This window comes from Alosa sapidissima, chromosome 16, assembly GCF_018492685.1.
Source record: "Alosa sapidissima isolate fAloSap1 chromosome 16, fAloSap1.pri, whole genome shotgun sequence".
Lineage (NCBI taxonomy): Eukaryota > Metazoa > Chordata > Actinopteri > Clupeiformes > Clupeidae > Alosa > Alosa sapidissima.
The window spans coordinates 8,882,745-8,897,255 of record NC_055972.1 but is presented as its reverse complement, the minus strand read 5'-3'; the positions used below and the strand labels follow the sequence as shown (position 1 = coordinate 8,897,255).

General features: G+C 43.9%; 1 protein-coding gene across 18 annotated transcripts in view; it reads right to left on the bottom strand.

Moving 5' to 3' along the window:
* Positions 1 to 14,511, bottom strand: part of kcnma1a (potassium large conductance calcium-activated channel, subfamily M, alpha member 1a) — a 139,447-nt gene that overhangs the window by 32,578 nt on the left and 92,358 nt on the right. For 7 of the 18 annotated variants that reach the window (XM_042065388.1, XM_042065387.1, XM_042065389.1 and 4 more), the window contains exons 15-20: positions 11,496 to 11,605; positions 11,211 to 11,279; positions 6,701 to 6,787; positions 6,150 to 6,226; positions 4,536 to 4,544; positions 1,136 to 1,309 (exon numbers count right to left, since the gene is read on the bottom strand). In XM_042065388.1, the coding sequence (XP_041921322.1) occupies positions 1,136 to 1,309; positions 4,536 to 4,544; positions 6,150 to 6,226; positions 6,701 to 6,787; positions 11,211 to 11,279; positions 11,496 to 11,605 (526 nt within the window). The remainder of the gene's footprint in view (positions 1 to 1,135; positions 1,310 to 4,535; positions 4,545 to 6,149; positions 6,227 to 6,700; positions 6,788 to 11,210; positions 11,280 to 11,495; positions 11,606 to 14,511) is intronic. The other 11 variants (XM_042065394.1, XM_042065395.1, XM_042065401.1 and 8 more) reach the window with 3 other exon arrangements.

Sequence of the window (14,511 nt, the reverse complement as noted above, 5' to 3'; positions counted from 1 at the left end):
ATCATCATATGGGATGGGGAACAGACTGCTGAGAGAGGAAGACAAGGAGAGAGGGAGAGGGAAGGAGAGAGAGAGAGAGAGAGAGAGAGAGAGAGAGAGAGAGAGAGAGAGACTGTGTGTTCCCTGACTACATTGTGTACTTCATTTCAAACCCATTCTGGATAGAGAAGTGATTTCCTTCTAGTGAGTGGAAGAGCAGGAGCTGAGCTAGTGTGCGCTTATTGGACATGGCTTTTTCCCACAGAGAGCTGCAATGGAGAACTGCCTGCTGAGTCCACTCTGTTCTTCATCTTCATTACACTATGCACTCTTCTATTCTTGGTTTCAAAAATATATATATATATAAAAAACAGTTCTGCTATGTCCTGCATTATAAAAAAGAAAGACAAAAAACCCAACACAGAATAATATTTGTCCTCTGCAGATAATTACTTGAATAACCCAGCAACCCAGAAATCCAACCCAATAAAAACAAATCGGGCTGAATGTTCAATGATCCCCATATATAGTTCCCCAGTTTTAACAAATCCATCAGTAAGTGAAGCTCTCCTGTGGGTGGAACCCTTTTCCTGGCCATCCTGTTGAGGCAGAGGAGCAGTAAGGTAAGCCAGGTAATGACACTCTCCTACACCTGGAAGGTCTTCAAAAATTAATTTCAGGGAAAAAAAGAATAAAACAAAACATCATAATCAACCAAATACATGAAGAGTAAAAACCAAAATGATATTCCCTTAAAACAGAGAAAACATTTTCTTTCATTTACCACACAGTATTTGCCTGTACAGAAACCATAAACATTTATGAATAATACACATACACCAAACACCAACTCTGGAAAACAGCAGCACCACACTTGGCCTTATTCACAGAGCATGCTTCAGCACAGACCTACAACCTAGAGAAGCACCACCAAGCCACAACAATACCAACCACTACAGCTAGATCCCACCACACTAACCACCAAACTAACAAAGCAACAGAATCACCAAGAGAACGGAAAAAAAGCCACAGGAAGACTGACTATGGAAATACAACACACAAACGGAACACAGCACATGAGGACAACACAGACACGGACACACACACACACACGTCACGGACATGGAAAACAGCATGTGTTGGCGATCAAACTTACAGGCACGTAAACTGGTTGAGCAATCATGAACAGAGACAGAAGAAAGTGGGAAGGCTCTCTGAAGGGTGTCCATGTTACTATGTACACTGCCTGACATGCACGAGCAGTCACGCTCAGAGCGGCCGCAATCAAAACAACATGCCAGTTTCATTCGCTTGTAGACGGACATCTTGGCTATAGTCATGTTTTTTGGGGATGAGAGGAAGAGGGAAAAGCAGCAGGTTAATGCCAAGGAAAGAAATACTCAGACCAGGGGGAGGGGGGGAGCTCTGGTACTTCACTTTCAAAAGGGAACAGAAATATTGAAAAGGTTGCAAAAAGCCTTAGAGTCACAAGCTTCTCACAGGCTTGACCCCACACAATCAGGAGATGAACACCATCTTGTCCGGGTAAATGATGCCAGGAGCCAAATGGATGAGTTGCACGTGGGACTGTGAACAACATTGCCTTGTGAGTAGGTGCTGTCAAATTATGCAGTGTTTTTACAAGGGGTGGTCACCTCACTGGGGTCAAGCTGTGCTCTAAGGCTGTTTATTGTAGGTCAAGAGGTCAAATGGGACAGTGAGGAGAGAAGAGGAATCAAAGGGTCATTCAAAGGGGAACAGGTGGGTGAGTCATGAGTAATGTTTGGAGGAAGCTGACCTCGTTGGTGACGTTCGTCAGGACCAAAGCTATTGGGGGGAGGATCACGTACCTGTATCCCATCATGCAATGTGCCAGCCCAAACCAAGGCGTAACAATCTGCTACTCTAGAGACTAGGCATTCCACTGGGAGCCATCATCTAAGCCGTTTCACCACAGCACCCCCCTGAGGTGATCGTGGGGCCACTTGGTCAAGGTCCTAGTGTGGTCAAGTGTATGAAGTGGGATATCAGTATGAGGTGTTCCACTAACATCTCCTGTGGCTAAATGTGCAGACAGATGGAGGGAATGTCAGTTAGTTCAGGCCAGAGCCATATGACACTGTGGAGAATCAGTGGAGAGTATGCTGCGGAAGTTAGGCTGCAACTCCAACTTCAGAAAGTGCACATTTCACAGGATAATTAACAGAAGCAGCTGAATCTATCTGAAAAATACTATGAGTGATTTGTATGCATGTGTATGTGTATGTGTATGTGTATGTGTATGTGTATGTATACTGTATGTATATGTATATATGTATATGTATATGTATGTGTCTGTTTGTGGGCGATTCTAAGTGTATACCCATGGCATGCGATGTTTGCGTGTGAGTGTGTTTGTTTGTGTTTATGTATGTTTGTGCGTGTGTCAGGGGAGTGCTGGTGAAATACCACAGCACCTCTTGATTGCTGTGATCGAGGGGCTGCAGAAACAGTCCCTGGTCTTCATTCTCCTGGTGCCACAGTGCTAACTGACCAGAATCAAGTCTGGCACTGTCAAATCAGCCCAATGTCAGGGGACAACTTTGCATTTTGGAGTTGAAATTCAGGGAACAAGAGTCCAGCCAAATTTAGTTTCTCACAAGGGAGAGAGAATGTGCTGTTTGAAACTAGACCTCAGGGACTGTTATTTCAGTAAGACATGCACAACCGCTTATCGCAGCCATTATCTTCAGCATGCAACATGGAGGCAGCTGAACGTCTTAGCAGGTAAAAAGGGGGGGAATGTCGGCCAACTGTTTACGGGGCTGAAACAGTTTTAGGCATCGCACACAAGAGCATTAAGGCTGTCATTTCAATGTCATGCTTCAATCAGTGACTTCAGAGACTGTTTGACATTCATCAGCTAGTGATGTGAAGACATGTTAGTGAAAGAAACATGGAGGAAGATGGAGACACGAAACAGACAGACAGACAGACAGACAGACATGAGAACAGAGATGATTTCAATGACTTCAACACATAAACCTGAATGCTGAGGCCTCTTCTGCGAAAGGCAAAGCCAATTTAGCAAGAATGCTACCAGCAGCCACAACCTCTGATCCAAAACGTTCAACTGAGTAATGTGAAATAAATATCACAACAACAAATCATATTCGAAAATATGCTGATAACAAACGGATCCAAAAAAAAAAAACACACAATGACGCAGACACAGTGGTTGGTAACGGAAGATTCTGTGGCAACCCATGTTCAACTCAGAGGAAAAAGAATGAGCACAGTGACAGAAGACCACGGTACATTCCTGGTGTACGAGGCAGCACTCAGAGAGGGACTCCCCCCAGCACCCCCTGTGGAGCACGATGACACATCATGGCTCAAAACTACAGCAACATGTCAGTGGATATGGAAAAACTGCCACCACTATGGTTCCATGACACATTTAAACAGAAACAGAAAAAAGATAACAAACAAACCAAAAAAAAACAAAACGAAAAACAAAACGAAGCTGAGGCGCATCCCTGCCACTGCCAACCACTTCACTTCACTGCTGATCGCATTCTTGCAAAACTCGTTTTCAGAGGACCTCAGTGTCAATTGCTCTATTCCGACCCTAATCCTACCAGAGCCGCATACAGTATCTACGGCTCTGAATCCTACAGCACTACGAGGACATCTAGTGGCTGTTGACTGTATAGCACCTAATGAAAGCCCTTAGCACTAAGCTAACGTGTGCTGCTGGCAGAGTGGGAAAGGGCCCATTAGAAGAGAGAGTTGAGATGGGTGGTGGTGGAGCAGCGCTGGGGCCTGGGAGCTGGACAGGAGCTGAAGCGCTACCAGGGGCGGGCACAGACTAGAAGCGAGGGAAGAGGAAGGACCAGATTGTTTTGATTGTGTTTTGGAGACAATGCTCGTTAAAAGTCTAAGAATTTTGAAGACCTTCCCACAGAACACTTTCCGCTCTCTGGAAATTGCGGAAATTGCCCCTGACAGCAAGAAGATGAATTCAAATGGATCAACTGACTTTTTTTGTATTCTTCTTGGCTCTCTTCAATGCGTGACTAATGTTACCAATATCAGTCTATGTGTTTGACATTTAAGATTGTCACCACATTCTTATTTTCCGACTCCCCCCCACCCCACCTCACATTTATTGGGGGCCACAGCTTTGTAACGGGGGCGGGGTTACTGGAAGACAGAAGAATGGCCTCGGACATGACATTAAGCTGTGGGGATCTAAAACGATTTCATCTTGATTTCATTAAACCCCATAGTGCTGGTGCCCCCCACCCCAAAAGTGCAGATAAAACAGCCCCTATGTCATTGGAAATGAATGGCAGAGTGGAGGCTGGTTGAATGCGGGGCCCTGTTGACCTGGCTGAGCTGCGCTCTGTGCTGGCCTGGTCAGGAGACAGTGTAGAGATGAGAGGCGTGGGAGAGGATGCAGCGTCTACACTGGGACATGCAACATACATAGAACACTCTACTGTCAGCTGAGAGAGAAAATTAGAGACAGTGGGACTGCACTCTAGGCAACAGGGAGCCCTGCTTTTACTCACAATAAATCACTACCAGAGAGCATTAAAATAAAGAGGCGTATTCCAATTGCAGCAAAAGGAAGGAAACACATCAAAAGTGTGTCAATGGTCATAACATGGTGGGGAGAACACACACACAAACACAAACTCCCATCAAAGTAATGGAATTGGCATCACTGTCCATAAGGCTATTCTGCATGTATAGTGATTATGCCACTACTGTACGTCACCACTGGGGAGGGAATAACCAAAATGGTGTAGATTAGTGAACGCGCTGAAGGTTGAAGGTGTTGAAGTCTTTGTGTTAAACTCTGTTAGGCCGGTGTACTAAACTCCACTAAATTCAGAGGCTTGCTTAAATAATTGAGATGACATGGAAAAGGAGGCTGTCCATTTGCACGGGTGTGTTTTCCTAGGGCTGCTTAAACTCATTGTCAGTGACCCCTCCTTTCTCTTGCTCTCCGCTTCTGACTGTGCCGAGATTTTTAGCTGAATTATTTATTCAGTGGCTAACTAGTTTGGACAAATGCTTATATAGGTCAGGTAGCTAACAACCCATCTTTCCACACGCATTTTACAGTTACCTAATCTAGCCATATTCAAACAAACAAATGCATTCGTTTGAAAGACTTGAATAAAAATCCCTAAATGTTTGTTGGCATTTGAGGGGCAATTGATTCCTTGCCCATGTTTTCCACTTCAAATGAGCTTTTAAAAGCTAATTATGATTATGATTAATTCCTTCACAGAATGGGGAGATGAGCCAATCATGAAGCACTGCAATAGTTATTTAAAAAAATGCAGCACTGGGGATATGTTGTTGAGTCCGAACCGGGTGCTGGGGGGGTAGACTACTGGTCGGCCTACTGGCTATTAAGCTCTGTGTGGTAGAGGCATTCTTATGAACAGCCGGGTTTTAGCTTGCCTTTTGTTTTTCCACCTGACTGGGGTCATTACTGCGCGCCGTTTTGAAGGTGACGTGGTGGCGAACTGACAGACTCTTTCTTCAGCTTCGCTAATCACGTCATCTCACCTCTCCATCTAACTGGCATGACATTTATTAGCCGGCTGACGTGCACTACGCTCCCTGTCTCTCTCGCTCTCCGCTGCTCTCCGTCTCGTTCGCGCCGCACGGGTTGTGTGTTTGTTAAGCCATAGTCCTCATTTGTGTCTTAGTGCAGGTAATGATCACAGCGTGGGCGCCTCCTCACTCTGCTAGCTTTCCTCTCAATAGTTATGTGCTATTTAATGTGCTAGCGTGTTGTGCTGCAAAGCCTATGATTACAAGCTGCACTCGGTGCATTTCAATCTAAACCCCAATGTTATGAAATGTAGAAATTAATTATGCACAATGCCATCTCAGAACTATGGGTAATATACAGAAATAAAGATACAACACATTCACAATTAATCACATCATGACCAAAGTCTAGCATTAGGACAAATATAGTAGCAACTACAAATGCACACATTTTTAACTGAACTCGGAGCAGCTATCAGGGGAATTAGGAGCACAGAGGATAACTTAGGAGATCTGATTCACTGATCTGTTAACAGGGGCTCCTTCTGAGATGAGTTGGGGGGAGAGTGGGAGAGAGACAGAAGGAGAAGAGAGGCGTATGTAATATCACTTACGTCTTTTGCAGCCACACTTTTTGATCCGTTTGGGATCTGTGATGTCATCGTGACAAGCTTTGCAGTAGTAAAATGCTCTGAAGGGAGGAAGACAGCATTGCCATGAACACATTTCATCACATTTCTTAATTCACTTTGATCAAATCACACCCACTGTTGTGGCCCCCAAACATCAACATCATAGCAACACAAGAGAGTCAGTCACATTAAAACCTCCTTTTTGATGATACTGTGAAAAGAATAAAACAATCTCATCTTTACAGGTTTCTAACTTTCTACTTGCCCCGAACACATGTTAGTTGCTCTAACTCATTAAAAAAAAAAGAGATGTTTTCTGATGAATAAAGCTAGAATTTCTGTATAACTTCATGACAGACATGGTAACATCAGCCACAAACCTCTGGCAAATGGCACTGTTCTGACCTCTCTGACTGGAAAGGTATGTGACAACAGAAGCATTGTAATAAAAGTAATAAGTAAAAGCAATGAGAGGACTGTCAGAAGAGTGGACTGGACTTGGAGTTTCACCACAGCAGAAGAGAAGGTTTTACCTCTTGACTTCTTTGGCGTCACTGGCAATAAAGAATCCTAATGTACCTTCCTGCATCTTGACATGGTTGCCCGGGTTGATGAGAATACTGTTTTGATCAGAGAAGAAGATTCACACAAGTCATTGCTCCAGACTGGTCAGACGCCTGCACACTCAGTAAGCTCTAATCAAGAGGAATGGTACTGTACACACAGGTGTGATAAAAGAGTTAACTTTGAAGGTACGCCGCAGCGGTGGAAATTCTGGCACACATTGGCATTTAGCATTTGAAGGGGATCTTAGATGCTGTTGTGTCTGGGAGTCATGGAAGGTGGCTTGTTGGCACCCAAGCAAAAAAAAATATTCAGATAAATATTCAGATTTTGCCCATTGGGTTCCACACATGTAAACACATGCACAACAGCATGGCTGCTCAATTTGAATTCTTTTTCTTTTCCTAATTAGCAGAGGAGAAGATGAGGGGAGAAAAGAATCAAAATGATGTTTTCCATTGGAGTGGTGGGGAGCAGTTTAAGTCAGTGCATTCAGATCTGCAGACTTGCTCAAGCAACATGGCTGGAGGTTAAGTAAGACACAGCCGGTGCTAACCTGGCAGTGTGGATTAGAATAGTGAGTGCTGATGTGTTGGGGAATTGGCTCCCTATGTCACGCTACTGTCCCAACATAGAGGCCCTGCACCACAGAGTGAGACCACCAGCCTCCTGCAGACTGCTGCCAGTACAACTTCTTGTGTCTACTTTTATAAGCTAGATACTTTATCAAACGCTTTTATGGTTACTTAATGGTTACTTGTACATTGTCTTAATAATAGTTTGTTCAAACTACTACATTACATTTTGTTAATCTACCAATGCTCACAACATGCCACTTCATAATGGGAACAAACTAGAGCAATTTTCTCCCCATGGTTAATGCTACATCAACATTTAATCTGATTTCATTGATAAATAAAAGGTTCATGTGACAGTGCTGTCCTGAGAAGAGCCAATGCTGGTTCACTGTATCATTCCCCATTAATTAGACAAGACGGAATGACAACACAGTCATTAATGGTTGCCTGTGGTTAGGAATCATCAATGATATTAGTTGAGACTTGAACACTGGACAGACGCCTGGCCTTGGCATGGATCTGTGTCCACTATGAGCCCAGATGAAAGTGAGAGGAGATGCAAAGCTCACTGCATCGATTCAGGTGCCTGAACGGTCATTTATGTCTATGTCACTGCTTCAAATCAGCATGGTCATGGGAGAACATCAGTAGTCCCTGCTGGATTAATAGATGGAAAATCATATGCAAGGGTCAGAGTCAATGATGAAGCATCGTCAATCTTTCCTCTGGGCTCAACATAATATGTATGTTTTAGTCAAAAGGAAAATAGAAATAAAAAAGATGATGAGGGGGTGATTTAATCTGTTGAGAAATGGTCTTTCACAAAAGTGTTCCACCTTCGGCTATTTGAGTGGAATTTGGATGGAAAATGAGGTGTCGGTTCGAAAGCAATATTGGACTTGTCATTTTCAGAATCGATTAAATGTCCCCCACACAGTAGGTACCAAGCAGTGTACTGGGCATGCTTTCCAGAGAGAACGAATGAAAGAAATAAAGAAACAGAAAGAAAATAAAATAAAAACTCATTCACTACAAACCCACATGTCTTCACTCCCCAAATCTGAGATTTTTAAAGGGTCAATTATCATAGACGCCAACATTTTTCTCCCAATCACATACATTTATTTGCAAACTGTTTCAAATGCTTGGCATAAATGAGCCAGCAGGATGGGGCTGAAAACCTCATATTTTGGGAGGCAAGGCAGACATGACACATCACATGAGTGCTTAGGCATGCTGTTACCAAGAGTGTGACAACGGCACTTCTACACAAAAATAAAAGCAGCAGGGACAGCCACTGCAGAGCAGTACGTAGATGCAAACTGTTGCAGTAACTTCTGTGCAGTTGGATTGTTATTTTAAAACACCAAACTGACAGGAAGTGACCTCGCTTCATAAACATCTACTCAAAGACATACAGGCACCAGGGGGTACAGGATGAGTGACAGTGTCACACACACACACACACACACACACACACACACACACACACACACACACACACACACACAAGCGTGCGCACACAAACATGTACGCACACACGCACACAAATGCACACGCACGCACGCACGCACGCACGCACGCACACACGCTCACACTCTCACTCACACACACTCACACTCTCACACACACAGAGGCACGCAGTACAGTATCAGAGTGATGATGAGAGGCAGAAATGGAAATGATTACATACTGTATGTGGCCTACATGCTAAACAATTTGGATATGAATGAAGGATTCAAACTAATCTGTACTCATGCCATTGTGTGTACGAGAGCATGTGTGAGTGTGAAGCCTTTGTGTTTGTGAGCATGTTAAAGAATGTTAAGATGATATGATATGGCAATTAAGCTGACGTAGCTACTTAAAACATGCTTTTTTCTGAAGCACTGTGTTCAGTCTTCAGTGATAATCAATTAGGTTCCAAATGACCTCCATCATTATCAAACTGACCCTACTCAATATAACAGAGAAAAGGCAAAAGGAACACTTGTTTTCGAGATTTGGCTGAGTCATATGGCATGAACCATGAAGTACTTTGTAGATGGCAAACATAGCACGAAAAACAGAGGGAGGAAACATAATTTGTTTGAGCAGGTATAAGCACAGGGACAGCTCACATGACACTGAAAAAAAAAACTTGAGTGACAGGAAGGGGGGGAAGACAGACATGAGACATAAACAAAATGTACATGAAGGTTAGGATATGCAAACGACAGAAAAGACAAATGAAAAATAAAGAAATACAAAGTCTACTCTCTCTGCCTGCAAAGAAGTTAGTGCATAAAGCACAATAGTCACGATATAGAGGTGAGAGTTTGGCCAGATTTAAAAAAAAAATACAGAGTCCTTAATTTAATCCAAGAGTTGGAAGATTTAAAGTAGTTGGAGATAAGATAAGGAAGAGGGCATACCGCTTTCGGCTTCTGTAAACAACAAGAAAACATGTCAAATCAAACACTTGCATGATGGCATAAAGATAAAAAAGGAAGTGACATTATAAGTAGAGTTATACTGAATACCTCATCAGGCAATCAGGCCAAAAACAGAACCACAACCATTAAGGCAAAAACGTGTTTATGACCTAAAGTTCACTATGTGGCACTGAGAGTACAAGATTATATCAATTTATGGCATACTTAAACTTCAGTATGAAAGATATCATAAAATCTTAATTCATATCAAAAGACATGAGTCCAATACCTACAGTATGTAATGGGCTATTAAATATTACACAAGTAAAAAAAAACTGGCCTCCTCTTCAGATCTGATTTGTTAAGAATAGCGCTGGGTTTGGGCAGTCAGAAGTAAGATAGGCAAAGGATAGTGAGCAGATAAATACCACATACAAACAAAAATGTCTAAATGTCTAAATGCAACACTGAAGCGGGGCTCAGTAACTACAAACTGAAGACAAACTAGCAAAAGAGAGACTAGCAGGGGGTACTATGACTACTTTAAAGCAATTCAAATGGCGCCATGTTAGGGTTCAACAAAAATGGTTTCAAATGATATTTGTTAATGCCAAACCAAGAGTAACAGACTTCATAGGTTCAGATATTGTCCGAAATGTGAGCTCTCAGAGAGCACAGTCTACACCTCTAATCACTGCTTGTCTCTGAAAACTGTCATATAAAAATATAGGAACTGATTTATTCAAGTGAATTACACTCTACAAAAACAGTGATTGGGGACAAATGGAACCCAACCGTTTGGAAAGCATCCGTTTGGCCTGATTTTTATTTAGACAGAAACAAGGTCAGATTCCTCGTTGTGACCACTGGAAAGAGCCCTGTGTGTCTACGATGATTAGTGCGTGTTGAGGTGAACAGCCAAATGTATTAGTACGAGATCTCATACACAGCACAGAGTGTGTGATAGGAAGTGAGAACAGGAGAGAGGGGTTTTGGCAAGTGCACACTCCTGGGACTAAGTACTTCATGTTATTAGTGGTGATCATGGGGCTACACTGACTTTACAAAATGTCACAAGAATGCTATTGATGATGGACGCTTCACCCATTGTGCTTGGCCCATATCAATAGTTTACAGTGAATTTGGGCAGATGTTATGACCCCTTCATTTGGCAGTTGGATACAATCAACGACAAACAAACCATGTACCATAATGTTCCATACAACATGCTGCAACATGGCACTTGACAGGAGATCCAACTCCAACATATACAGTATACAGTACAGGCCTCATGGTCTGTGTTTTAGATACCTAAATGCCATATAGAATGCTATATATTTTCAGCACTATGTCTTGTGGAAATATATGTCATTGCATTCTACCCATATCTGTCTATGTATAACCTCACAAAAACATACACATTTGTGTATAACACATTTTATTATTGTTGCACATCCCAAGAAATCAAGAGAGTGCCCACAACAAACCTGCTTTCCCTTTGTTCAGACTTGTATTCAATTGCAATCAACAGCAACTTCAACTTCACGTAGCACAGCCTGAAACACAAACAGAGCAAAGTATGCATCGATGCTGCACACGAACAAGAGGTGCTTACAGTGATTACAGATATTTCAAAAGCAAAGCTGGCTACCCCAAGCACAAGAGTCTTTTTATATACATACCGTTATGCTGACAATACATTGAGATCTAATGTGCTAACGTTCTGTCTGCACAGCAGATGTCCCATGGTGGAGTGGTGGAGTCATACTTACTCACAAACTGTGGGGAACGTGAGGCCCACAAAGGCACTGGACAGGTACTCTGTGTACATTTCATTGGCCACGCCCTCCAGGTAATACTTCTGCCACGTGTCCTCTTCAATCTGACAAGCACATACATACAGCACCTGGTCATTCAGTCTGATCTGTCCCACGCCACGCAACGCCACGCCACACCACGCAACGCCACGCCACGCAACACCACGCCACGCCACCCCACGACACCCCACGCCGCCCCACGCCACGCCACGCAATGCCACGCAACGCCACGCCACGCCACCCCACGCCGCCCCACGCCACGCCAAACAACCACGTTTGGCACAAGCATGGCAATAATCTCAAGCATTATAAGAACTTGTTTTTGACTATAGCATATAGCCTTGAAGGGGTTCTTAATATGGTCACTACCCCCCCCCCCCCCCTCTCAGGGCAGAGTGGGCAGTGCTGTGATGGCACCCTATGACACCACTGGGCTGAAAGGCTTCCCTCAGCCACTCACTTAGCCACTCACTGAGAACACTTTTAGGACAGGCATGTTTGATGGCAGCAGTAATAGAGAGGCGTGTGTGTGTGTGTGTGTGTGTGTGTGTGTGTGTGCGTGTGTGCGTGCGTGCGTGCGTGCGTGCGTGCGTGCGTGCGTGCGTGCGTGTGTGTTTGGTGGGTAGGCTCCCTACACAACCTTACATATCTGCTCCTCTGAATGTCATTCTGCTCCCCTGAATGGTACTCTGGACTTGGTGGTACTTCATCATAAGGCACTCGCCTCTCTTATGCTGCTCCCTCTTATAATGCCTCTCACTGCTAAACAGCAGGGTTTCCCGCAGGGTTTCCTGTTTTCTCCCTTTCATTCCAAACCGTGACCAACGGCCTCTAAATTAAAAAGTGCTCCGCGCTCAAATTCCATCCATATTACACAAAACTATAAAATAATCTAAACTTCATTCACTCTCGGTGTATAGATCAGGACAGACTTGCGGAACAGGCTGCAGGTCAACAGTCTGACAGCCTGCATGAAGATAAGCATTAATGGTCCAATAGTAAAACAGTGCAATTACCAAAGGGCCCTTGAAATTATCTTTTTAAAGCGAAGGAGGATGGGCTTGTAACCATGCTAGTTGTCAGCTCTGCCTCTGTTTTGCACTTTCTTTTGCACTTGTTCTATAGTTTGTAATAGTCTTTGTTAAAATTGCACAAATTACACAAATATTTTGAAATATTTGTATACTGTTGTATAGTTTGTTTGGTGTTATTACTTTGTTCTTTGTTAACTGTTATTTTGAGAAGCTGGTTATTTATTTAATATGTAGTGTTTAATAAATAATTGTTAAATGTACAGAGTCTGTAGTGATTTGCACAAACAAGACGGCAACACCCACCGACACCGGTCGGACGGCAACCAATACAAGGACCCCCCCCCCCCCGCTCGGACGGCAACCGATACCAGACCCCCCTCCCCACCCCACCCCCCAACCTACGACCTACCACTTTGACTAACACATTTCCTGCGGGAAACCCTGGTATCAAACGTGAGAACAAATGACACACGACATAATGACATCTAAATCATTTCGCTCATTAGTGTGTTTGTGTGTGTGTGTGTATCTCTTGGGAGAGGAGGCCGAGTCTGCATCTGTGTCTTGAAGGCTCTCTTTCCTAAAACCCTGCTGAGGGCTGAGTAGAGGAGCTGTCTGCGCTGTTCACCCTCATGATTCAGGACGGGCCCATGACTTTGCCAACAGAAATTAAAAGGAAGGCAACTCACTGATTAAAGGACATTTTAATTACTCCTAAATCTATGCGACACTAAGCCTTGAAATATCTCATTATAGCATACTTCTTCATGTGCTTTTCTATGTCATAACAGCCTTATGGTAACAGATACAAGCGTTTGCTTGCCAAAAATGTAAGTAAATAACAGATTTCTCAGTGCCTACATCATCCCATAAACCAATGGAAGGCTGGTTTGGTTCAAATATAACATTTGGGGCTTGCTGTGTTTATTTAAAATTACAGACTCTGTGCAGTGGCGGGAGTAAATCACATCACTGCTAAAGTGCCCGCAATGAATTAGGGACAAGCTGCCTTGGTCAGCCGGGCTTTACGGGGGAACCCTGATTGACTCAGGCCAAAACAGCGTTGGAGTCATTCCACTCTCTGGGTTAATGCACATAGCAAACGTGTTACAAGTGCTACCAGTCCTTTCCCAGAGAAGTGGTGCACTCGCAAATGGGTCTGACCCTGATCCGCAGGGGCCATTTTAGAGTGGGCTGTTCTTTGGGTTGTTGCTCAATCTGTCCCTATTTGTCCTCCTCATCTTCTCCTGCTCCTCATCCTCACTGACTCGTGGCCTGTCAGAAGTGGTCAGTGGACGGGTAGAGGTTTGCGCTGACCGGTTGTGCTGCGGAGTGCTATTGTGGGACACATGCTTCTCACATTTGGCTGGGGGATGCTGAGGGGAAGGACTGCGTTCTGGTGCTGGTGGTCTTTGCCCTGTTTCGAGCACTTTTTAACGAGGAGAGTGATGTCCAGAACAGATGGCTTCACATACCACATTGCAATAGCCATTATAAAGTTATCCGTCATTTTTATGACACTAGAACCTTTCCTTCAAAGGGCAAGCACTCCACCTAAACGTTCAGAGCTTGACTGGGTTCCAGAAAAGTGAGGCCTAGCCCTGTGCATGCAAACCCCTCATAAGGATGTGAAAGGCGTGCATGTACCGATTCTCCGTTCAAAAAAGTCTGATTGAAGCGAGCGCCATTCGTGACATCCATCCCCAAAGCGTCAACTCCAATATCAAAGTGTGCCATTCTGATTGAATCGTTTCTCGTAAATCTCGGCGTAATTCTCTGTCAGTGAGACAGAACGTCTCTCTACAGTTACAGCGGAGTGATGGGCCTCAGTCTTGGCTAAAAATACAGCCGGGCGTGGGTGCTGCTTTACGACTGTGAATCAGACACGCGGTTCAAATTTCAGCCGTATATGAGGGTGCTGAGGGGACGGTAAATTC